The sequence below is a fragment of the Haplochromis burtoni genome, unplaced genomic scaffold (assembly GCF_018398535.1).
Source record: "Haplochromis burtoni strain Fernald_Lab_line unplaced genomic scaffold, NCSU_Asbu1 Contig_185, whole genome shotgun sequence".
Classification (NCBI taxonomy): Eukaryota; Metazoa; Chordata; class Actinopteri; order Cichliformes; family Cichlidae; genus Haplochromis; species Haplochromis burtoni.
Genome location: NW_024582546.1, coordinates 949,349 through 974,553, shown reverse-complemented (window position 1 = coordinate 974,553; position 25,205 = coordinate 949,349). Strand labels below are relative to the sequence as shown.

At 42.3% G+C, this 25,205-nt stretch overlaps 1 protein-coding gene across 2 annotated transcripts; it reads right to left on the bottom strand.

Annotated features, from left to right (window-relative positions):
- Window positions 1-149: 149 nt before the first annotated feature.
- Window positions 150-24,352, bottom strand: xrn1 (5'-3' exoribonuclease 1). 2 transcript variants are annotated; one of them, XM_005936993.3, is made up of 41 exons: window positions 24,079-24,352; window positions 22,841-23,073; window positions 22,259-22,356; window positions 21,325-21,434; window positions 21,116-21,226; window positions 20,948-21,033; window positions 20,771-20,858; window positions 20,473-20,641; window positions 18,550-18,617; window positions 18,272-18,409; window positions 18,000-18,169; window positions 16,969-17,058; window positions 16,486-16,642; window positions 16,220-16,339; window positions 15,945-16,114; window positions 15,705-15,822; window positions 15,387-15,482; window positions 15,051-15,154; window positions 14,783-14,917; window positions 14,466-14,628; window positions 14,003-14,116; window positions 12,144-12,242; window positions 11,935-12,050; window positions 11,667-11,813; window positions 11,459-11,548; window positions 10,753-10,888; window positions 10,583-10,639; window positions 9,080-9,212; window positions 8,904-8,973; window positions 7,886-8,081; window positions 7,649-7,738; window positions 7,467-7,550; window positions 7,011-7,055; window positions 6,751-6,831; window positions 6,488-6,625; window positions 6,261-6,396; window positions 6,018-6,181; window positions 5,796-5,909; window positions 5,594-5,690; window positions 4,518-4,699; window positions 150-3,992 (listed from the first exon to the last, which is right to left on the bottom strand). In XM_005936993.3, exons 1-41 carry the CDS (start codon window positions 24,151-24,153, stop codon window positions 3,663-3,665), a joined length of 5,118 nt encoding a protein of 1,705 aa, XP_005937055.1. In that variant the 5' UTR covers window positions 24,154-24,352; the 3' UTR covers window positions 150-3,662. The 2 variants fall into 2 exon arrangements, with proteins under 2 accessions (XP_005937055.1, XP_005937056.1); XM_005936994.3 differs by having other exon boundaries at window positions 7,655-7,738.
- Window positions 24,353-25,205: the final 853 nt, after the last annotated feature.

Sequence of the window (25,205 nt, the reverse complement as noted above, 5' to 3'; positions counted from 1 at the left end):
ACATCACTTTTTTGACTCCTGATTTATTGCAAAGTTTTGATATTATTTAAATATTAAAAAAATAATGTTTACAAAAATATTTGTTATACACAAGCAGTAGAAGAAAGTCAATGCGGTTTTATTTATATAGCCACAAATCACAACAACAGTTACATCAGAGCACTTTATATTGGAAGGTAAAGACGGGACAATATTAGAGAAAACCCTATATCAGACAAACCCCTATGAGCAAGCAGTTGGCAAGAGTGGGAAGGAAAAACTTCCTTTTAACAGGAGGCAGGGTGGCACATACCTCTTCATATGAAAATCCCCTATATGTAAACAGAGTCAACAAAATAGTCAAAAACATGATGGGGGTGTCAAGACATCGCCGGTCTCTCTGATCCTTTCGTCTTAATAGAGATCACGCAGAGATGTTTCAAAGTTTCACACAATCCTTTTATTACCCATTTCCTGGCAGCAGAGGGGCAGTTGCCCCCCTGTAGATGTGCCCCTGGTCAACACATAACAGTCTCAAGTTATTACTCATTAAGAAGGTCCTGGATAATCTCCCCATCTTAAACTTAGAATCACATTTACAAAATGAGACTGAGTCCTTCCTGTGGGTCACACCTGAGGGCTTCTGTAGGACTGAGTCAAAGCCTTCTTGCAACTACAGGTACCACCCTGGTGGCCATTAAGAAAAAAGCAAGTTTCAGGCATTGCCTTCTTTCAATTTAACGAAAAAATAAAATCAAAAAGGAAAAAGCCACCGTCACAGCCATGTCGTAACAAAAGATTCATTTTATTAAATGGTTATGTACAAGACATTCCTGAATCAAAACAGCAAGTCCATAACGTTTCATCTTCTGTTACCTTTACATCTTCTCGTAATCTGAGTACCTCCCCTCCCCCCCCACAAAAAACAACAACAAAGGACAAAAAGAAAAAAACAAACAAACAAACAGGTGTGCTTCAATTTCCAAAAAGAGTTTTAACCCCCCCTTATTGCACCAGACCCTTACACACTTCAGTCCCAAGGTGAGGGTGTCAAAACAAGGACCGGTTAAATACAAAACATGGTCTGGGTAAGTACAATTTAATTTGTCTCTACAGCGGCCTTACCACAAACATTACTGAAGCGATAGTCGAAAAAAAAATAAAATATCAAGATCGTCTATAAAAAGGATGTCCGTAAAATCCATAGTTCAAAAAAGAAAATCCTTTTTAAAAATGGTGAGATTATTTATGTGTGACTATGTAGTGATGCGTGGAAGTGGCTAACTCAGCTGAGAATTTATATCAGATTTAGAAAAGCACCGACCAGGAGCTGAGCTATGTTTCCAAAAGCATCTTAGACACGTGGTTCACTCCACGGACGAGTATGTTTCCTATTAAAACTCTACTGCTGTCTTATATTTGGGCTGCGCTGACAGATATAAAGCCGCTCTGAAATGAGACTATATCAGGTCAGACACCTGATCAGGATTCTGAAGCTTAGCTGTCATCAGCTGTGTGAGGCCTGTGCTCTACACAGTTAATAGCAAGCTCCTACAATAATAACACGACTATCACAGTGAAATAAACCTTGAAACAATCACTACAATGTGGGTCAAACAGATATTTGATGAAGACATCGATAAATTTCAAGAGAGTCCATATTCACAAGGTGTAAAATTAACACTGTGCACAGATAATTATTAAAGTTGGATAAAAAGGCGACTGTAAACCAAAGAATTTCAATAGTGACTGGCACAGAAATTAGCAGGCTCCTTATTATAAACAAGAGATACAGCCCTAACCAAACATCTTCAGTAGATCACTCCAAAAAATTTAATTTCGACTCAAAAAGAAATCAGGTTAAGATCTTTTTTTTTAAACCTGGATAAAATCCACCCATAATAAGCATAAGATGCTTTTGGAAACTCTTGACTGTAGCAGTGTGAACGTTCCTGCAGGTCCGGCAGAGCCGAAGAGAAGAATCAGACCGTTTTCCAACAGCAAAAAGGAACCTCTCTGTAGGTGTGTGAAACTATCTGTGCTGGTGTTAAACAGCTCTGCAGTGGCGTGTGTGTGTGTGTGTGTGTGTGTGTGTGTGGTGACTCGAATAATTTGGGATTTCCTCATAGTTCTGCATTTGTGCAGGTGGTGTGAATTTAGTCGTCTTGTTTCTAGGTGCTGTTAACAAAGCATGAAAAGTCTTTAAGAAAAAAACAAAACGATGAGCCTGAAGTAAATAAAAGGCGGTGTGTGAGCAACGATGACCAAACCCCAGAAACAATAAAACATCACCCTTCCAAACAGGATAGAGCTGCTCTACGATGGCATGAATGGCTGTAGCAACAATAGAAGGCCCCGATTTCTTGTTTAAAAATGTGATGTATGCAATGGGGGCTTCTACCACAGCTACATGTCCCTGAGAACAAGGTCCACGTCACATGTTATTGGGACCTGCACACCATGCTAACAGAGGAGGGTTGAACCTGCTGCACTCAGACGTCTTTTTTCAGTCCATGAAGTCTCATCCAGCAACACCTGGAGTCTGAAAACCTCTCAGCTGGGAAGGAAGACTGAGACCGTCAGGAGTCCAACTCTACAGGCTGTTCACTGTTAATGCCCCCTCAAGGAAATATGAAATGCTCTCAGTGATGCATGTTTTTAGAGTTATGTCAAAGGTCCTCTTAATCAAAAAAAAAAAAAAAGAAAGAAAAGAAAGAAAAGAAAGAAATCATTCCCTTTTTAAGGCAGCGTCTCACTTCAGCATGAGGTTTTCTTAACCACTCAAAATGAAATGTAGTCACAAGACTGCTTCCAAATCTGCTCCTGTGGAGACACTAATGTTCTCTGCTCGAGCAGGTGAACAAAGCTGGCGGTTTATTACTATTGGGGGTTCGTGTGTATGACTTTAGGCATTTCTTTTTGTCTAACATAACACTGTAGTCACCACAATCACTGCTGAGAGCAACATCCAACAAAAGCAACAAACACAAGTAGTTAGAAAAGGCCCCCAGAAGATGTGTCAGGGAGCTGACGGTTGCTCGGGGAAAGTGTGTATTCTGCAGCCTCTTGGTGAGTGGTTGCTGACAGTTGCCAGAGTGAAATTGGCTGCAAACAGGCATAGAGATCACCAGCAGGCTGCTGTGACTTTCCCCGAGCTAACCAGCATTTAGGCCTGCATGACTGAGGTTCAAGACAGGTGGACACAGAGCTGTATCGTGGATAAAACCAGTTAATTTTAGTATAATAAATGATCGTGAAAATCAGAACCTCGCTTGTGGTCTGTAGTCTGAGGGGTCGCTTTGGAATGTTTTGTGGCCTCAGCACTGACTGGGCGAGTACAAAGTTAGTGCTACAAAGAAAAGACGAGCTGTAATAAACCTCCTTTAGTGGGGAACTACGATAATCTGGCACAGACCTCAACTCCTGAGGAGGAGTCTGCAAGTTGAGCAGTGAAGCACATTTACATGTTTCATTGCTGAAAAATAAAAAGGCTCGTCTGAAGCTGCTCTGGGCTCTGTAATGACTTTCACATCGATGAGAGTTTGATCAGGAATGCTGAGTCACCAACCCACACACACACACACACACACACACACACACACACACACACACACACACCAACACACACACACACACACACACACACACACACACACACACACACACACACACACACACACACCTCATGATTCTGAGACTTGAGCTGCCTCAAAGTTGACTGCTAGCTTCCTTTGCCGTCTCTTGGAGGCAGAGCTGGGGGTGTGGCCTGTTGCTGGCATGATTTGCCTAGGTGGTGTATGCAGTGCCGTCGTCGTGGAGTCACCAGAGGAGAGGTCGCAGTTAACAGCTTGTTGGTGGATTTTAACGCTCTGTGGTTCAGTCTGACCTTGCAATTGGCCAGTTGGCTGGTTCTGGGATTTCTGTGCTTGGTTCTTAGCAACAGTTTGGGCAGCACTGTAAAACTCTCGAGTTTCCTGGTTCCTTTTATTTGCCGACACTCGTTTCTTAGTCACCTGACAAGGTGAAAGATAAACAGAAAGCTGAGTTACCAACCTGGCCTACGTCTGCACAGGAAAAGATAAATGGGAACGCTGTATTAACCTTTTTCCATTAGCACCTCCTGTGGTCGGCTCGACACACTTTTCAGGGTTTTCTGTTAGTTGGTAGTATCTGGTACTACCAACTAATAGACTGCATGCCACCAATTGGCTACTCATTGTTGTCAATGAGTCGTGAGGGCACTTCCTTCACAAATATGAAATTGTAACTTTTGAAAGCCTGCAACGGGAGAAATGGCTACACAGAAACAACACTGTGGTCCCGAGTCTGACGAAAAGCCACAAATCGAGCAGCAGGTACAACATCGCCTAGACGCCCACCTTTGTTGTATCATCCGTGTTGCATACAAATGGCGTTACAGGACGCTCCGCCATGTTGCTATAATGACCCTAAGCACAATAGGTGATACTCAATTGTAATGGTAAAACAAGTCGAACCGATCCAAGTAGGTCCTTATGGAAAAAGGGCTTATGTGTTACCTGTAAGGGGATGAACTGGTTGTGTGAGCCAATGGGCAGTGTCGTTGCAGGCTGGGGGCGCGCAGCGCCAGGGAAAGTCCCCGGTGGGCCGTAGAATGGCTGGTTTTGGTGGTGCTGAGGAGGCACCGTCATTCCCCAGAGAGGAGCAGGACCGTAACCCTGTGGGGGCAACAGCACACCACCTGGAAAACAAGAGCATACTCCTAAGATTAAAAAAAAGATCATTTTTAAGGCTTAAAAAATTTGATATGAATGCTGCTACTATTAATTCATCCCCTGTCACAAGGGTTCACCACACTGAGGAGCTCTGCATAGGGCGATAATCAAAATCTCATATCCGATATAAGACATTTATCGTCCCGACAACGATATAAAAATCACAAAAATTTTGCATTTTGTGTAAATTCTGTGAATCTCGGGCAACTCGACGCGTTTCCAGCTGGGCGTCGTGTACCTGGAGTCGAGTGCTACATAAGTTGAAACAGCCGCAGCTTTTTTTGTGAGTATTTATGACATGGCATGCTGCGAGAAAAAGCCTGTTCTGAGGTTTATTTTTGAGCACCTGACGGCTCTTTTTGGCCTCTCGTCCGTAAACACTCTGCATACTCTTTCACGTGTTTCAGTTTACTTTGAAAAATCTCAACAGGATCTTCAGCTTTATTGTGAAATGTTTATGTGGAAAATAAACAAGCGGACGGCAGAGCGATGGTTTTACCATCGCCGTTGCTAAGGACTACGCATTAAACCAGGCGCTAGTCCCTCCGTAGTGTGGTTACATTAAATATAAGAGAAAGAGAGAACTTTAAGAAATTCTACAGTGACCATCAAAACGATGAAACAATATTGCCGTAAACAGTTTATTTTGCGACACCATGAAACAAACGATAGCGTAAAATGAAACGACAGACGTTTTCATATCGTCCTCCGATATTTGTCGTTATATCGAACAGCCCTAGCTCTGTATGTTTAATCTGGCAGAATTTTACACCAGGTGACCTCGACCCACTACACTATGGAACACCTTAAACTGATGTTTCTAAATTCATTGATGAAACCTTAAAGAAAGACAGACTCACCTTGTTGGTTGAAGACAGCTCCCATGTGGGGAGGTCGTATCTGACCCACTCCTGTGTACAGAGGAGGTGGGAGGGGGAAGCCTGACCCGAGTGAGTTCTACAGATGCACAGAGGGTCAGCAACACATTTAATGTTTATCTCATTGGTTACAAAGTTCAGCCTCTCACACTTGTGAATCAAATATGTGCGTTTGTGTGTATACCAGTCTCTGAAGTGCAAAGAAAGCAGCTTTCTCCTTGGCATCGTGTTCTGACTGGCACTGTGGGCCATGAACCATCAACCCGTTGGACAGTTTCACCTGACACAGCACTAGACCCTGCGTCGGTGTTAATGGAAATGATTCAGAGTGGGGCACTTGTGAAAGTGGGAAACGCAGAGTAGAAAAAAGTGTGACGTAACAGAAACAGAAAATAGAGCGTGTTACCTGTCTGTTGCGCATGAAGCTGAAGTCAGGTGGCGCCATACCTAAAGCCACACAGATGCAGGCCAGCTCTGACACCTTACTGCCCAGCAGGGTGTTGGCAGAGGCAGCAGGTGCCGGAGAAGGCAACACAGGCGCGTCGCCGTGTGGGACGTTTATTTTTGCAGCTGGAGGGAGAAAGTAATGATCATAAGGAGGAGAACACAGAGAAGAAATTTGCCTGGGATTTAGAAATCACTAAGCTACCGAGTTTCTTTGACGATCGTCTCCTGTTCTGCTGCTGGCCACCAGGGGGGGTGCTGTTTGACGTCTCTTGAGCAGATTGACTTCCTGTTCCAGTGCTGTCAATTTTAAGCATCTCCTTCAGCACCAGGGTTCCCTTCTATAGCGACAAACCACACACGATCATTTATGCTAAGTGGTTCTTCTAAAACTCAGAGGTTCCTCTTATTTTGGCTTCACCGCATATTTACCATGGCAAAAGACTGTGGGGATAATGGGCCATCTGGCTGGCTGTCACCTCCTTGTGGAGGGGCAGGAGGGGGTGGGGTTTGCTGGTTACCCTTGGAGATTTTTAGATTGGCAATGAGGTCCTCAAATTGTGTTTCAGCCTGAGTAAGAGAAAGTAAAGAAACTGTAAATCATCGTCTTGTTCAGGGTACGAGATTCTGACCAGAGAAAACCCTGAAAAACCAAAAACAGGCAGAAGTCAAAAGAAGGATTTGTGTTTCTGCACCTTGTTGGCTGTATTGTGTGAGGGAATAAAGGAGCTGACATCTTCATTTTTCTTCAACAGTCTGATGCCAGCAGGTGGGGTCTGTGAACGATACATCATCAATTCTAATCCAGTCCACGCAAATACAACACAGAGCAATTCATGCAAACGCACGTCGCTGTTAACATGAACGTGTGAAAACCAAAAATAAAAACTGATGAATTTAACATGATAAACTTAACCAATTGTGCACAACAGAAACAGCTGATGTGTCGACTCACAGATTTGCTGGCGGGTTGGTTCTTCCCCTGCTGGGAATGTCCTTCCTAGAATCCGAAACACTTTTTTAAAACTATTGTTTTAAAAGCGTAATTCAAGAATTAGTAGTGAAATAAGGAACATCACCAGAGCACTCTTTGTATTCTGGTTAAATTCCTATATAAAAACAAAGTTCCTAAGTGCCTATGTCACTTCACTGTTAAATCCTGAAGCAATCACATCAGCACTCATGGAGGAATTTCTGTATCAAATCTATAAGGTTCAGTCTGGTTTGCGAAACTATGTGGTTATTTATTTGAAACCATTACAAGTTCACTTGAACTAAAATAAGGACAATACAGTAAATATTTCTCAGCATTACTAGTTTTCCCTTAAAATTCCTGCTGGACTCCTAGGACAGTGAGAGAGAAGTTTTAGAGGAATCTAAAAAGCTGGTGTCTGTCTCACTGAAAACTTACACTGTTGTGCCAGTGAGCAGGAGGCTTGTTAGGAGGCCCTGTGTTCTGCAGAGACTGCCATACATTACTGTACTCCTCTTTGTTCTGGATGGAGAGAACGACATATGTAGAAACAAGTCATGTTACACACATTGTTGAGAGACTGTAACAGCTAGGCCAAATGGAGCAAAACCTGCTCTTACCCTGACCTGGTGCTTTTGGATGGGACCTTTTGAGGGAGAGCTCCTGTTGCCCTGTGAGGCAGCCTTTGCCACACCATGTTTGTTGTTATGCTACAAATAAAAAGCAGTTGGAACAGTGAAAGAGGAGAAAGAGGAGGGATTTAGGTGAAACTGTGGAAGTTCCAAATCATTTCCACTATTCCAAACTGGGGAATAATTTGTACATGAATCTACTGTGAGCATATTCCATCCTCCTACCTGTGTGGGGATAAAAGGTGAACGAGGAGAGTGGTTCAGGCCTGCCAGCTGCCGGTACGAGCTGAAGTTGCCGCCAGTGGCAGGCTGCGGTTTGACGATGGCGGTGAGTTTGTGGCCAGTGTGATCAACCCGGGCTCCGTGGGAAAGGTTGATCAGGGCGCAGGGAGGGAGGCGGTAACAACGAGAAGACGTACACCTGAGGAAGCACATGAAGAGGCAAAGCAGCTGTGACCGTCTGCTGTAAAGAGGAACACCTTTACTCCAACAGTATCCTGGTATGGACATCGTGTGTATTCTGTTACAGCCTGACTGTATGATTTTGTGTTTATCCTCCTCTCGTGCTTTATGTAACCGTTTTGTAAAAGACTGCGCACTCTGCAGCTTTTTCTGTCTGGTGTAAAGAAACTGAACACTGAAGTTGACGGTATGACGTAGTAATTCAGTCAAAGAAGAAAAAGTCTTGTCAATTATTGTAAAAGTGACAGCAGGTTTTAATGAAGTTTAGTTAGCCATCTAACACTGATCCATGAGCAGTTCGTTTCAGGGTGACTTTGATGGCAGCGTATAAGACAAGCGAACACTTTTATCCATTCAGAGCTGCTTTGGAGGAGGACAGACTGATGTGATCTGGCCGCTGCCTGTGACATGCTCACACGTGTGTTTGTGTGCAGTGAACAAACTACTTGGGGAATCTGTTTGAACAACCATCTAGAATGTTTGCTTAACAAATCTGCTTTAAACAACTGTTGGGAACCATTAACGGATGATTACTCCTGCCATCCAGGTGAGCGTTCATGTGCAACCTATGACTAATAAAAAACAACAACTAACATTAACAACAGGCAGCAAAGACCTCTCTGCTCTTCCCCTGCCCAGGGCAGCTCAGTGGGTAATGGATTAAAGTATGTGATCTGGCAGCAAAATCAAAAGCCCTCCCATTTCATGTTTGTAAATTGGGAATTGTTTAGAACTGACCATTCCCAACACTAATTACATACAGCAGCACACTCATGGTTACCTGATGTTGAGACCTCCAGCAAATTCTTCATCAAACAGCACTTCATAGAGAACCTCTGCCTCGCGCTCCGCTAAAGAAACAGACACAGATATACTGTTAATCACGCTCTTGTGTGTTACCCTTGATATGTGCAGACTTTGCATATGAGGACAATGACGGCTGACGGGTGTCCTCACCTCCTTTAATGCCAATGATTGTCCCTCTGAGTCCCAGCGGGACGGTGAAGCTCTCCCTGATGTTGATGACTCTGTCAAACAGACGATATTCCGCGTCGGGGTCTGGAACTACACCCTGCTGCTGCTCCAAGGGCTGCACACATATTTTTATTAATGTTATCAACTAATCTGCCATTGATCTTTTAAATTAACTGATTAGGAAAAAAAAATTAAAAAGAGAGAGAGAGACTGTGTGGCAAACATCCTTAAACACACTGCATGAAAATGCCAGGGGTTCAAAAGTAATAGGACATTTGGCTGCCGGCTGTTTCAGTGTCATTTCAGATATTAGCTCACAAACAATCAGGGTGCATTGAGAATGCACACTCACGCATATAACCATAAACCATACAGGATGAGTCTGAAATTTGACCTGCAACCCCGGTCATGATTGCGTGGAGCACAGCACACCCAGCATCATCTCTGTGGCTACTGCACATTTGTAATTCATCACTGAACATCAGTTTCATCCAATCAGCCAAAGTCCACAGTTGCTTCTCTTAAGCCCACTGCAACAGGCTTTTCTTCCAAACACAAGAAATGAGGCTGTTCCAGATCACGGTCACTGCTACAGTTTTCTTGTGTTGCACATGCACCTTTTGGTCTTGTGATAAAGTGATTTGATTAGATGACCACGCAGTGCAGCGGCCACTGGTGTAAACAAATGTCCAGAATGTCCAGTGTGTGTAAGAACTGTATGTGTGGGTCTGTACTGTGTGGTGTGTGATTGAGAGACCGTATCGCCTGCGGGAAGAAGCTCCTCCTCAGTCTCTCTGTGTTGGTCTTCAGGGAGCGGAATCGCTTTCCTGACCTCAGCAGAGAGAACAGTCTGTTGTTGGGATGGCTGAGTCCTTCACCATCTTCCTGGCCTTGGTCCAGCACCGCCTGCTGTAGATTGAGTGCAGGTCAGGGAGCTCGGAGCGGATGGTGCGCTCAGCTGACCGCACAACCCTCTGTAGAGCTCGTCTGTCCTGCATGGTGCTGTTCCCGAACCAGGTTGAGATGTTTCCCGCCAGGATGCTCTCTATTGCCTTTTTCACCACGGTGTTGATGTGACAGGACCACGACAGGTCATATCCATTTCTTTTTGTTATGCGTTTTCTTTTTCCAGGGCATGATGCCTTGAATTTTCTGATGTTGGTCATCATCTTGGTCCACAGCATGTTTTCCTTTCATAACCTTCCCATCTGGTTTGTACTTGTTCTGAGTCAGCTGTGTGTAAAATGTTAAGCAACTATGTTGGATTCCTCCTTGAAGCAGCTGCATAATCCTTTTTATTGCTACACAGGAATTTCCAAAAAATATTACATGTGATTGTTGTTTGATATTAAACTGCTTTAAATCATCTGAACTTTGGCTGACAGGTCTTTATGGGGTTACCAGTCCTACGGGGTTTTTATAACACAACCACAGCCCCTTTCTTTACAGGCACGATGTTAATACGTGCATGCCAAAGGTACTCACCCTGAAGAGGAGGTGAGGCTTGACTGTGACGCGGACTTTCTTGGTGCTCTTCTTCACCTAAGTCAGCGAGAGCAAGGCAGGAATGGAGAAGGTACAGAGGGAGAGGCGTGTGAATGGAAATACAGTGAATACACAAAGAACTTCTGACTTCTGAAGTCTGTAGCTGTCACCTTGGTCTTCTCCACTGCTTCCTCGATCCTCTCCACGATTGCAGCATCCAGCACTTGGAGGTCACAGGATGCCCTACTGATGGAGCTGACTGGGTGACTTTTTAACCATGAAGTGATTTCTGCTACCTTCTCTGCCCTGTTGGGTTAAAAAAAAAAAAAAAAAAAAAAAAAAGTCATTTAGTCATTCATTTATTTAATCTTTGACAACCCCTGGCTCTAAACTCCTCGTCATCACCGGCGGGTGAAGCTTTATGCTGAGAACTTTTACCCTTACTAACCAAAGGTGATCCAGCTGACAAATGAGACACCAAGTGAGAACATATCAGGCACGATGGTGCTTTAAAGCATCCCCTTTTTTTTTTTTTTTTTTACTCTCATGGATATCAAAAGATAAAGATGAACTTCATAGTTTATTCAGTGTGAATTTAAACTAGAAATGTATTTTGAAAGAGGACAATTTCACACAGACTTCTATAAGTGCTTCTTTATGTAGCTAGAGATGTCGCCACCTGATGGCCACAAGAATGAATACAGCTTTTAGACACCTCAGCATCAGCTACACTTTTAAGACCTGTAAGCTACGTCCATCTTTTATATACATCTATGATCCCTAAACAAGTTTTTTTCCCAGCAGGATTGAGTGAACGCAACCTTGGCAGGGGACTAAGTAAGGCCAGGGCCCACATGGCTGAAGCGTCCGTTTTACCCATTCTGGTCTTCTCCAGGCCAAATGTCATCTTCATAGAAAACATCATCGTGACTGTTTCTGGCCACTTTGTTGAATACCTCTGAAAATCTACAAAGAAACACAACCGCACCGTCATTTGTAAAAGCTTCATTCAATTCATAGGATAACCGAACATTAATACATAAGTTAAAGAACAGCGGTTTTCAAAACGACTCATTTGTTTTACCTGTCCAGGTATTCAGCCAGCAGCTCCTCCACAGCAGCAGAGTAGAGCCACTCTTTTTCAGTTCTCTTGGTGTATCCGGGAACTTCCTCGTTCTTCTTGTTGAACTTGAGGTTCAGGCCAACGTTAGCTCTTTGCTCCCCACAGGGACTGGACACAGTGAAGAAGACTGAAAGCTTAGACAAGGACTGTACCTGAATACGTGACGTGATGCCAACAACAGCTCAACTCACTGCAGATATCCTTTTGGCATTTCTACATAAACACTCACTTCTTCTTAGAGCCTCTACCAATGAAGATGCTTCCAGAGAAGCGGGAGACGAGGTAACCGGTGATGCCGAGACGAGAGGCCAGAACGTATCCAGGACTGTATTTCACGCTGTATTTCTACACGACACACAAAAACGTATAAGGTGAGGGGAGAAAACTCGCAAAACGAAACGTACATATCCACAGAACGACTCCACGAGCTCGTCTTACGTGTTGGTTCTGGATTAAGGGCTCCAGCTGTGGCTCATGTGGCACACTGAAGACCACTCGAATCCGCCCATCTTTGATGACATCTTGGGAATCTTGCACCTGAAAATTTATATTAATATGAATATGGAGATGTGGAGCATTAATCAGATAGACTTTTTAAAAAATGGCTGGATTTCTATACCTGCCATGGTAATTAAGAGACGGTGTGTTTCAGGTCAATTTACAGAGTAACATGAAAGTAAAGTAATGAGTAGTGTAAGAAATTACTTTCTCCTGGGAGAAATTACCGTAATTGTCGGGCTATAAGCCGCTACTTTTTGCACCAGCTTTGAACCCTGCGGCTTTTAGTCAGGTGCGGCTTTTCTATGGATTGTCCGTGATTGTTGTCATATCGTAAGACGCTTTGTTTTGTTTGTTCCGCTGTTGTACGGCACTACGTTGCCTGGCGGAAGGGCATGTGATCAGACACACAGTATCGGGGTTCAAGACTGGTATGTTGGTCACGTGTCCATCCGCCAGGCAACATAGTGCCGTACAAGTAGCGCGAAAAACAAACTTCAAAGTAGCGCTACGCGTTTAGCGGGAGGCGTGGATGATGAGCGGCGATAAACTTGCAAGTTATGCCCAAAAAGCAAGTTATGCCCAACTCCACCGGTGGATTCTGACAGCGTGGAAAAGTGTGAAAACATCCACGATCACCAACGGATTTCAAAGGGCTGGACTGCTGCATGATGGAGAGGAGGACACCGCCACGGCCCTTCTGAGGGTGTTCGACTCTGACAACGAGGATTTCTTTGGTTTTGAAAGTGACAACGAAGGAGAGAAGCTGAGAGTGGATGACGAAGCCATCCTGAGCTTGTTTGTATCCGACACTGGAGAAGAGGACTTTGGTGGTTTTAGTGCGCAGGAAGAAGAGAAAGATGGTGGTGAATGACTGACTTTTCTTCTTGTTAAAGCTGTGACACTGCACCTGAGCCTAAAAGGTAGTCCGAATCTATTTTTCTGGTTACTGTTATGTACTACATGTGCAAATATGTACCCATAACTTGTTTTTCAAAATATTAATAAAAGTGATGTCTCCAAACAGCCATCTCTTTCCTGACAATTCCCTTTGTGCATATTCTCTTACATATGATGAGTCAACATTGAAACACCTGCGGCTTTTGGTCAGGTGCGGCTAATGTATGTACAAAACAGGATTTTCCCCTGATTTTAGCTTGTGCGGCTAATATTCAGGTGCGCTCTGTAGTCCGGGAAATACGGTAAGTAACATAATGCATTACCTGTAAGAAAAGGGTTCTGTGTATAATGAGTAATGGCCCCAACACTGATCTCAGCAAAGAGGGGAAATACCTCCAACATGCACAAACATTTGACCCACAGGTCATGAATGCAATGCCTTTGATATGCTGCTTAGTGATGCTGGTGAGTCTCCAAGCTCAGTCAATGAGAATCGATATGAGAACCAATAAGGAACCGAATTGATAATGGAATCACTAAGTTCTTATCAATGTTATGTTCATATTGTTTTGCATTACATCATTAAGCTTAAAACAGAAGGTGTTTTTCACAGATCTGTTCTAAACTATATAAATAAGCCTCTTAATTTTTTTGTCTTTTTCCCCTCAGAGTATGGAAAAAATGATTGTGGAAATCAAACTTATCTGACAGTCGCCGATGATATTAATGCACAGGTGACAGCTCGGGGCACAGTGTTTTGTTTCTTCACTTATATTGAATGTGACAGTGTGAAAACATGGACATTATACTCGGATTCTTGGTTTAAATTAATAAAAAGAGTAACTTGGGTAACGAGGGAGTAATCCACAGACTAAGAGAGCAAACAGTGGATAACATACCTCTCCCATGGCACCGTAGTACGGGTTTCCCACCATGAAGACGGTTGTTGTTGGAGGAAAGAGCTCATCTAAGCTCTTGAAGCAGGCCAGAGATGAGCAGAAGGCTTTGATATCCTGAGACCATGAAGATAAGGAAGAAGTGTCTTTATAATAATATCTATAAACACTTAAAAAAGAAAAAAAAGGTGATAAAATCAAAACCATGTGCAGTAAACTTAAATTTGCCTAAAACTACTCTGACAATAACCAGAAAGAAACTGAAAGCATGTGATGGGTTTATTTCAGGGTTTAGTTTCATTAATATGGCTGCACTCCTCAGCTTAAGCAGGTTTTCTTCTATTTTCCTGCAGCATGAAGACCCTGCTGAGAAACACCACAGCCTCAGTGACATATACACTGCTATAAGAGTCTTTCACCCATTATTCTCAGTTTTCTTCTCGCTATCATGTTTGTGTGCAGGTACCTTAACAACCGCCTGGTAGGCAAAGGGGAGGACCTGTTTGGCCCACTGTTTCTCCAGTTCCACCACACCATTGGCTTTGGGAACGTATTTTCTTCCAGTCAGCAGTTGGCCGTATAAAACCACCTCTGTCTCATTTATCACGATGCCTTTCCTCTTCAAATAACTACGGGAAAGAAAAGCATAAATAACTAAAGAAGCCAAAGAATATGATGGTTCTTGCAAAGAACAGAAGGATTGTTTCAATAATATGAAAGAGTAGAAATGACTGAAGATGCATACAAACTCAAACACTTGCATTATTTTGCTGAGTTTCTTACTATTCAGTGATTCCTTGGACATCCTTAATCCAGTCCTTCTGCTCCTTGTCAGACAGACAGGTGACTTTGGCGGGAGGAGGAGTGCTCGGCCTGTCATACACTCTTTGGACACCCGGTGGTTCCTCAAGATAAAATCTTCAGAACAAGTTGCAAAAATTCACTTGTAAAGTCACTAAAGTCTCAACATAATATTTTCAGATTTTTCAGTTTCAGATTTTTCTACACATCTACCAGAAAAGTCAGCAGTCATAGCAAAGCCAGCTCTTACTTCGTTTCTCCGTCTGACACTGCAATGATGCGAGCTTCCTCTAGATGAGGCCAGTTGACAAACACAGACTTTCCCAGAACTTGTGCAGCAACATCATCACATGTCTGAAGATAATGACAAGAAAGAAGGAGAGAGGCAGAGACACAGAGGATAAGGCAACTGCCAATGTTCCTAGAATAAGACCAAGAGGTGACTGGGTGTAAAACATATTTTATGCAGTTCTTTTAATTGTATAGACAGTGATTCAAAGACTTCCAAGGGACAATTGATCAGTTCTTAATAATAAAGTGTTGAAGCTTTATTAAACTAGATCTAAAAACATAAACAAAAGCTCACCGTTTCCCCTTCCTGGTTGGGGAGGATATCCAGCAACATGTTCTCCCCTCTGCTACTCTGCTGGAACACGACCACCCCGCCTTTCTTCTTGTAAAACTGAAACGACAGTGAAGGAGCCAGAGCATGAGAGTTTGAGAAAGGGAGATCATCTTATAAAGACTGCTGAATTTACTCAACTTGCTATACTTCTTTTTTCTTCTTCTTAAATTGGCAGAATTAATTTCAGATTCATACGTTGGCTGTGAGTTAAGACGTATTTAACCAGGTTCGCTCTAACTTTGAACAGTTTAGTAGTAGTTCAGTTATGCACATGCCCACCTTGTGTTTGATGTGTTGTAAGGTGGGAAAGCCACAGAAGTACAGAGCTGAGCGGTCAACGGGCTTGCTGACGTGATCTAATGAAACTTGCCAAGCATCCATGGGGATGTGCGCTGTCCTGTGATGATCAACCACAAAAGGCAATCAGCCACAGACAAATATGACTGTTGAATTTCACCTCAGTAGGACCAAACGCATGAGTTGTTTTCAGAAACAATGAGGATCGTTAAATGCATCTACCTGACGTGGCAGTGGACGATGTCGGGGAACAGTTGAGGCAGGGGGGAGGCGTAGGCGAAGTCCATTTCCCTGTCGTACGAGTAGACTGCACACTCTGTGTGGCAGTTCCTGGCCTTCTCTTCTTTTGTCAGCTTCCTGTTGCAGGCCTCCATGGCTGCTAATAAGCACCTCTGTTCGATACACACACAACATAAAGTTACACACAGTTACAAGTTGTCAAATTTGATTTCGACAACAGACCTGTGGCATTTCTTCATTTCGAATTGTGTGTTTACCTCATCTATGAATGGAATGAGCACCACAGCCTCCCACTCCTGCTGCTTGCCATTCAGGTCAGTTTTAAAGTCAAGAGGGTAGTACTCAATAATAGCTGAACTTTCACTAGTCATCAGATGCTGAAACATAACAAAATACAGTATTACGATCCCCTGTATACTTCCTGTCCTAATGTTAAAACGATTTCTATATTAAATTATATCTTTATTTCTTAGAGTACATCTTGTGCATTTTATATGAGTGAACTTGGATTTGCATTTGTTACCCTGTAACACTCGGGCAGCAGTTCCATGCTGGCAGCAGGCAGGACTGCCAACAGCTGCTGGAAGGGCATGAAGGGCTGTCCATGCTCAAAGGTCAGCTTTAACCCAGATACATTCCTGATGTCTGACAGGTAGGGAGCGTAGTGGTAGGGGTAGTACCTGCAGAGATAACACATAATACTCAACGACTGCTTTAAAAATGGAGCGCCTTCAATATAGAGGTTTAAAGAAGGAAATCATTTACTTATTGTTCTTCTCCCCAAAGCAAATCAATCCACTTTTTCTGTGAAATAACTTTCATTAGACAGTAAAAGGTTCAGAAACCCTGCAGCCCTCATTAAAGCCTGCTGTGTAGAAATATGTCGAAATTTGAGCCTCTCTTTCAGTCCTCCCACATTTCTGTGAGACTGTTAATGAGCTGAATTCTCCAATAACAGAAAGAGAAAGATCAGGGAGTAAATTACACAGAAGAAAGAAGCACTCACCAGCTCCAGGACTGAACTCCATGGTAATAGTAGTGGAGAATCCACTGGATACCTTCCACATAACACTTGGCTTGGTTGGCTAGAAACTCACTGCAAAAGGAAGAGTGAAAACATAGTTACAAAGTGCAAGCTGCTGTGATGAAGGGCACTGTTAACATTTAACATTTAGCCAAGTCACTTCCCTACCAATGGGATCATTTAAAAAAGGAAACTAGTAAAAGGGCATCACACTGCTGGGAAACAGCAACACACACGCACACAGACAGACACACAAGCATGTCTATTCTAACTGCTGATAAGGGAGAAAAACAGATTTTGCCAGTCTTAATAGTTTTACCCTTTAAAAGGTAGGTAAAGGCTGCTGTATAACATCTTAAAGTGCACCTATTATGATGTTGATTTTTCGGTCATAGATGAGCATTGTTCCAATGGTGGACGCCTGAACCCTGTGAGCCAAAAGCTCCAAGTCCAAGAACAATGTTTACCCTTTAATATTTGGTGGACCTGTTCCCAGCAGTTATGATCACCATATTATTTGTGGTTAAACTAAATGATCTGCTGCAGCTTTGTGATCCCGTGTGTTCATCGTTAAGTCAAGAGCACAGTGTTTCGCTATACTCGGATGTTGATTCATTACATAAGTGATGTGACTAACACACAATGTGTTTATGAATACATTCCATTCCACCCGGCCTGTTGCCACTTGGTCTTGCTGCACCTAGAGCAAAACACAATAGCAGGTGCACTTAGAGACACCAATACAACCTCGTGCCAAGCCTTTGCATGATAAAACAGAGCCTGTTATCTTTGTTCCCAACCTGCTGACCAATCATTTATCTGCGTTATTGAACACTGGTCATTCTAACTTCACTCTGTCTCAGCCAGTCACTGAACGAAGATACAACAAACAAAGAGGTGAAGTGAAACTAAGAGTTAAAGCAATGAAAAGTGTCAAACTTCTGTCCCAAACATTTTTAGCTTTCTTCTTCCCATAATTTGCTTTTTGTATGCGTTTGTATAAGTTCACTCACTCAGACACCACGTCCACGCCGATCTTGCTCATGTAGTATGTGCGTTTGTACTGTCTGAACTCTGTTTCAAAGATATCATCCTCCTCCTCTTCATCATCTGCTGCCGCTGCTTTTTCCTCTCCGGTGACTTTCTCTGATGTAGTCAGGGAAGCCAGACAGAGAGCAGAATCCTACAGATTTTTTTTTTTTTTAAAAAGTCAATCACTGGAAAGAAACAGACATGAAAACAATGCTGAAAGACACAATGCATATTTTCAGTGCTGCGTCCCTACCTCGTTCTTTCTGGCGTCTTTGCTGGCAGCTTCCTTCTCAGCTGCCAGTCCAGCAGCTTCATTCAGATATTTGTTACCAACTTTGCTTTCAAACCACTTCAAATCCACAAAGACCTCATTAAAATGTTCCCGGTCAAACTGGCAAGACATGGGGGGGAAAAAGAAAAAAAAAAAGTACATTTTGGCAGAATACATTTGTTTCATAGCAAACGACATCAATCAGTATATGGGACTTGATCGTAAAATGAATGACCCTTAAATAGAAACTAGTGTCTCACCTCAGCAAGCTTCTCCAGGTATTTCTCAAAGTTTCTGAGGTTTAGGTGACCGTTCTCATTCAGATAACCTAAAATAAACACGGGGACATTATGTTATATATGTGAATGACAATAAACAAGTGTGACATGAATGTTTCTCTATATTGTACTGGTTGACAATTCTAAACTATCTGGGCCAGCTGGACAAGCACAGCACATGGAACAAACAAAAAAACAGCAGATTTTGTGTATGAGAGGCTTTCAAATTCTGAATAAATGCTCAAAAAATACATCCCTGCTGCATCAGTTCTTTTTCTGGGGGGGGGGACTTTGTCACATGATAAAGTTGGAGCCGCCAGAACCAGGCTCAGGGTAATTCTGCCAGCTTCACGTTTAAAAGGTTTCTTCCTGTTCAAAGGGAGTTTTTCCTTCCCACTTGGTCATAGGGGGTCAGCTGATTGTTGGGCTTTTCTCTGTATAATTGTTGTGTCTTTAGCTTACAGTATAAAGTGCACCTTGAGTCAACTGTGGTGCAATAGGCAAGGCAAGTTTATTGATATAGCACAATTCAACAGCAAGGTGATTCAAAGTGCTTTACAGAGACATTAAAAAACAAAAACAAATAAAAAGCATGATTTAAAATTGATTAAAAAAATTTTTTTTTTTTAAAAATCAGTAGTTAAAATGTAAGTTTTGAAATTTAAGCTTAAAAGTGTGGATTTGGTGCTTTATTCAAATGCAGCTGAGAACAGGTTCAACCTGGATTTAAATAAACTGAGTGTTTCAGCTGATCTGAGGCTTTCTGGGAGTTTGTTCCAGATATAAGGAGCATAAAAGCTGAATGCAGCTTCTCCGTGTCTGGTTCTGACTCTGGGAACTGATAAAAGACCGGATCCAGATGACCTGAGGGATCTGGAAGGTTCATACTGGGTCAGGAGGTCACTGATGTATTTTGGTCCTAAACCATTCAGAGCTTTATAGGCCAGCATCAGAACTTTAAAGTCTATCCTCTGACGGACAGGCAGCCAGTGTAAAGACCTCAGAGCTGGACTGATGTGGTCCACTTTTTTGGTCTTAGTGAGGACTCGAGCAGCAGAGTTCTGAATGAGCTGTAGTTGTCTGACTGATTTTTTAGGTAGACCTGTAAAGATGCTGTTACAGTAATCAAGCCTACTAAAGATGAATGCATGGACTAGTTTTTCCAGGTCCTGTTGAGACATCAGATCTTTTATCCTTGAAATATTCTTGAGGTGATAGTAAGCTGACTTTGTTATTGTCTTAATGTGTTTTTCTAAGTTTAGGTCTGCATCCATCACTACACCCACATTTCTCGCCTGGTTTGTGGTTTTTAGATGTATAGATTGAAGTTCTCTGGTGACCTGTAATCGTTTTTCTTTGGCGCCAAAGACTATTACCTCAGTTTTGTTTTTGTTTATCTGGAGAAAATTGTGGCACAACATTCAATTAAATTATAGAGATACAATTTAATTGAACTCAATAGAATATACATGAATACAGCATGGTGGCTTTCTTTTTTTTGCATTTCTGCTGTATTTCATCTTTTTCGCTGAGTGTGTGTTCAAAAATAAATAAATATTTTTCATGCTTTTGAAATCCAAATTTGTTTAGACTACAGTTCGTTACAGGGGACAAAGCGAAGTCCTAAAGAGTAAACCACTAAAAGGATACAGTGTATGCATCTGTCTCACCAATAGATGATTTCGTCAAATGTTGCAACACAACAAGCATGAAGAAACCTCACTGCACATGTTGCAATCCACTATAATTATTATGGAATCAAATAAGCCTAAGCTAAACACTTTGAAACATTTAAAACTGAATTGAAATGTTTGGTTCCAACAGAAATGACACTGAAAACCAAACTGAAAGAAGAAACTAAAACTAAAAACTGAGGAAAAACACAAGATACGAGTCTGGTCTTACCCCCCAGGCTTGGTAGTACACTCATGTACGTCTTGTACAGCAACGGTAGAGCGTCATGATTGATGTGAAGGTTGGGGAGGTGAGGGATGAAATCGTTTCCTACCAGGAAACCCATTAGAATCCAGTCATCTATTACTCGCTCCAGGTCATAATCGGAACCCATCTTATTCTGAAAAAAGAGGCACAAACATTTAGACGTCATACAATACAATTTAAAAAGCATATATTAAAAATTTATCATAATATGAAATCTCGCCTGGCATTTAAAAGCTGCCCACTTTAGGCACGCTTGTCTCACCTTGAGCTCAGAGAACTCGTAGTCGATATACTCTCTCATCAGAGACAAGTGAAGCAAGTGAAAAGTGGTCTCCTCTGGAGCTGTTATCCTGAAATGGAACAAAAGAGCAGGGTTCACAAAACAATGCAGCAAAACAAAGAGAGACAAAGAAGACAAAGAAGAGAAGAAGAGAAGAACCTCTTCTGGGATTTCTTCCCTCCAAAGCGGACTTCCTCCCTGAGCAGAGCGAAGTTTGGCTCGTGGCTGGTCAAACCCAACATAATCTACAACACAGAGTGAAGGACAGACTGAACCTTCAGGCACTGATTTGAGCAAAATGTTCATCAACGATCTGTTTAAACGTACCAGGTCAGCATCCAGGCCGTACAGGCAGTGTCGCGTGTTGGGGTCATGATTGGGCTTGGTGTTCTCTGACCGAATAAACTCCATGATTTTGTGTTCCCCCTCCCCTGGTGTCTGTAAAGAGAAGAAACACAAACTTAATACATTCATTACTGACTCAGAAACAGTACAAAAGTACATACAACAGTTACACATACACCACTCACACCCACCTCGTGACCGGACAAGTACACTTTGACATTCTCCCATAGCTTGTCATTGGAGAGCTTGTTGTGGACGAAATACTTGAGCTGTTCCTGAAGTCGCACCATGAACTCAGTGCCTGGAAGAAGGATTTGAGATTAAAAGAACGGCTAACATTTTCAGAGACCTGTTCTCTGTATATCTCTTAAGGATCCAAGAAGAACTGAGCAACCCAAGTGTTTTCAGCTGCTCAGTTCTGCTTTCCCAAGGGGTCGCTACACCAGACAGATCTGCATATTTAATTTGACAGAGTTTGAAACAGGACCCTTACAGTTAATCCAGGCTCAAGACTAACAGAAGAGGTACATAGGCTGGGTTTTGTCCTCCTTGTGTTGAAATGGGAAATCTGTCTTATATAACGCCTGATTTAAACTTCTGCAGGGAATCTTCATAGAGCCTACAAAGTAGGCTACGTAACTTGCCAGTGTAGCTGTCGGTATGCCGTTCCACACATTTATACCCGTCCTGGTTCGTCATGTGTTAAACACAGTGTGGTAGTATCCTGGTGTTTTAAACGCAGTGCCAATCGATAGAAACAAATAAGATTCTGGATTCTGTTTTCCCCCTCCTGGGTCTCCACTCTTTGCTTCTGGCACTTTTCTCTTTTTATCCTGGGATAAATATATTTGTCCCACAAGGTTTTCCACTTCTTTGTACATTCCCTCACATCCACTCCTTGGGAAAATATTACATCTCTGCCATGACCTATTCGCTAATGAAAAACGAGTCACTGGATGTTTACATCTGACATGCAAACATGTTTTTAATAAAAATATCACATACAGTACACATATAAAAAACACAGGGACACAAAAATAAATTCAGGTGCTAAACTGTATCAGGTGGTTCTGATCTGTGTCTGTGTGCTGAGCATCTTTGCATGAAGCTTTAGATCTTCCTTACCAGGAGTGATGCAGTTGGAGTCGAAGCGAGCCTCTGTGGGAAGCACCTCTCCTTTATCCAAAGCTTTTTTTATCTTTTCCTCTGCTTCTTTGGCGGACCTAGACACACAGACACCCACACACAAGCACACACCCACAAGTAGATATAAAAGAGAGAAGGTCAAATTCAAAGTCTCAGGCTGTGTCTCTGCCTGCAGGCTGTGTTTTCCCTCCTGTCTGTAACACTGAAGCACGAAATGTTGGATTTTAGCTCAAGCCTGTTTGCTGCTCATTCTTCCTTATAAGGTAACTCACATAGGGCTCAGGTTTACAGCTGCAGCCTCAGAAACATCACATAATTATACCCAACATCTCTAAATATATCTGAGAACAGACATGACACTTTAATCAGATAACTTAGAGAGAACGTGGCATTATTTATAGTTTGTATTCAACATCAGGGTACAGGCATGCTAATAAAATTCCATCTCTTTATTTGGTCAGTTCAAGAAAAGCTACTCCCAATATCCTAAATTTAGTGATTCTCAACAGTATTATGATAGGATTAGCATTTATTCATTTAGATTTATTCATCCATCACAACCTGAATCTACGTCCTCTCTGCTGGTTCATCTTCGCCCTTGGCGCCACACCATCCACCGCCATGAAGAAAACCTTGCGAGGCTTGATGATCCTGAAGAGCACCTCCAGGTAATGGAAGATGTCTGCAAAAATCTTTTCCTCAGAAATGCGAAAGTGGACATCCTCATCGTTTGGGTGAGAACACTGGTGGATGATGCCGTTCATGTCCAGATAGAAGTTGTCAAACTCTGGAATCTGACAAAGACAAACTGATCACATACCTAGTACATTCAGGAACATGACTTATCTGTAAACGCTCACAATGACAAGATCTTTCAGGTGTGGCAGATGTTTTTAGGAGGCTGATGAGTTAAAGGAGGGTATATTTGACAGTCAAAAAAACATGATAGTAAGCTCCTTTCACCTGACACATTAAAAACAGTCTCATGAGTATGCCATCCACCTTTCATAACATCAGACCTTTATGTTTTGTTCCGTTTTATTTACACCGGTACCGACATGAAACATAATTCCCATATTTACTGCTACCAATTTTCTGCTAAAGGTGGTTATTTACTGCTTTAATACAAATGCAAAGCTGTCTGAGGTAAGGAGGGTGACACTGAACAATGTGCGCTGATGAAACTACTGCTGGGGGAGTGAAATAGCGGCTTCCTTTCTGCTCAGAGTGTAGAAAGTGGTTCAAGTCCCCCCGCAGTTACTCAAGTAGCCTAAACTCTCACGTTATTCGAGCTGTGGCCAACAGGCTGAGCTCATACTTCTGACATTTCAAACAAGTTCATTGTAAAGCGCAGTTACTGTTAACCAGCTGGTAACAATAACTACCCGAGCCCCTATAGATCTCTAGTTTTCATAAAAATCAGTTAGTTAGCCAACTGCAAGAGCTTATTGTTGTTTAGAATGTTCCTGACCAACAAAGGCCAAAATTACCCAGTGGTAACTCATTAACATTTTACTTGTTTAGTGCGAATAAGCGCACAATGGAGACCAAAATAGCATATTAGTGATGGAATTTGGTTAATAACGTCATGCCTATCCTGTGTTTAGCAAAAGGATGAAGTGAAGAATGTGTGCTAAAAGCAGAGTTGTCCATTCGCCAGAAATCCATTGGTAAGCTACGTGGAATTTTAGTTCCGCGGCCCGCTATAGCTCTCTGATAGCGAACAGCTAGCTACGCTAGCACTGTGGCTACCAATGACAGCGGTCTGTGAAGCTAACCAGTCACCGCTGTTTTCCTACCTGATGTTCCTTGACAACTTCACTGAGACAAGGGTAGCGTTCCGAAATCCAGCGGTAAAATTTTGGCACTCCCATCTTCACCACAAACCTCTTCAGCCTCTAGGTCAAAACAGTAAACAGCAAAAACTGGATGGAGGTGTTCGCCTATGTGAGGAACTACAATGTAGCTGGGGTATAACCTGGTAACATGAGAACTTGCTTTAGACTCAGGTTTTGTTTCCAACGGCTGCTAAGTAGCTGGTTGTCCGTTGTCCGCCGGAAAAATCGTTCCGCCGCTTTTCGAGAAAACATTTGTTCCGTTTTTTGTATTTTTTTGGTGTTTGTTTACTTGCTTTCTTTTTGACATCTCATAAGTACATAGTACAACGTAATGCATATTTCTACGTAGAAAATATTTAAAATAAATAAGCCAAAACATTTTTACAAAATGTTGTATTAAACGTAAATTTGTTGTTTGCTAGAAAATAACTTTGTAATAAATGTTATATAATATTTATTACAAAAGTGAGTAAATGGTTGTTTTTTGTTTTTTATAGAGGTTGAGTTACCCCAAAACATCAAGTTTTTGAAAACAGCCTACTTAACATCTGAATCCAGAAATATCAGGAATCTTATACAATTTCCAAGATAACTAAGGGTGCCTATATTAAATATGAACTGGGCTGGGAAGTAGGAACAGTGTGTGCTGTGTCATTCTGAATCTAATAGGAACTGAAAAATCAGATCAACTGATATGAAAGAAAGAACACACTGTTACAGGGCCCGTCTGGCTTGCAAGGCCCACTGCAAAGCCTGAAATGAAGAACTAGTTTCCCCTCAGCAAGACAGTTCCACATTTCCACCTAATGTACAACTTTGCCTTTTCTATGATGCTGAATATAACTTTCATAAGGTTTGCAGAGGTAGATTAGACCTACTTGAAATTTGTTTACTCAAAACCTCAAATCTGAATGTATGCTGCCCAAACTGAGCAGTCAGTTTTTGAGTTTTAACAGAAAAATGCAGGCCAGCACAGTATACACTATACGAAACCATGAAATCTGAACAGACAGTCCCACCTGATGGCTGTAGCTCAGGAGGTAGAGAGGGTCAACTATTAATTGGAAGGCTGGTGGTTCAATCTCTGG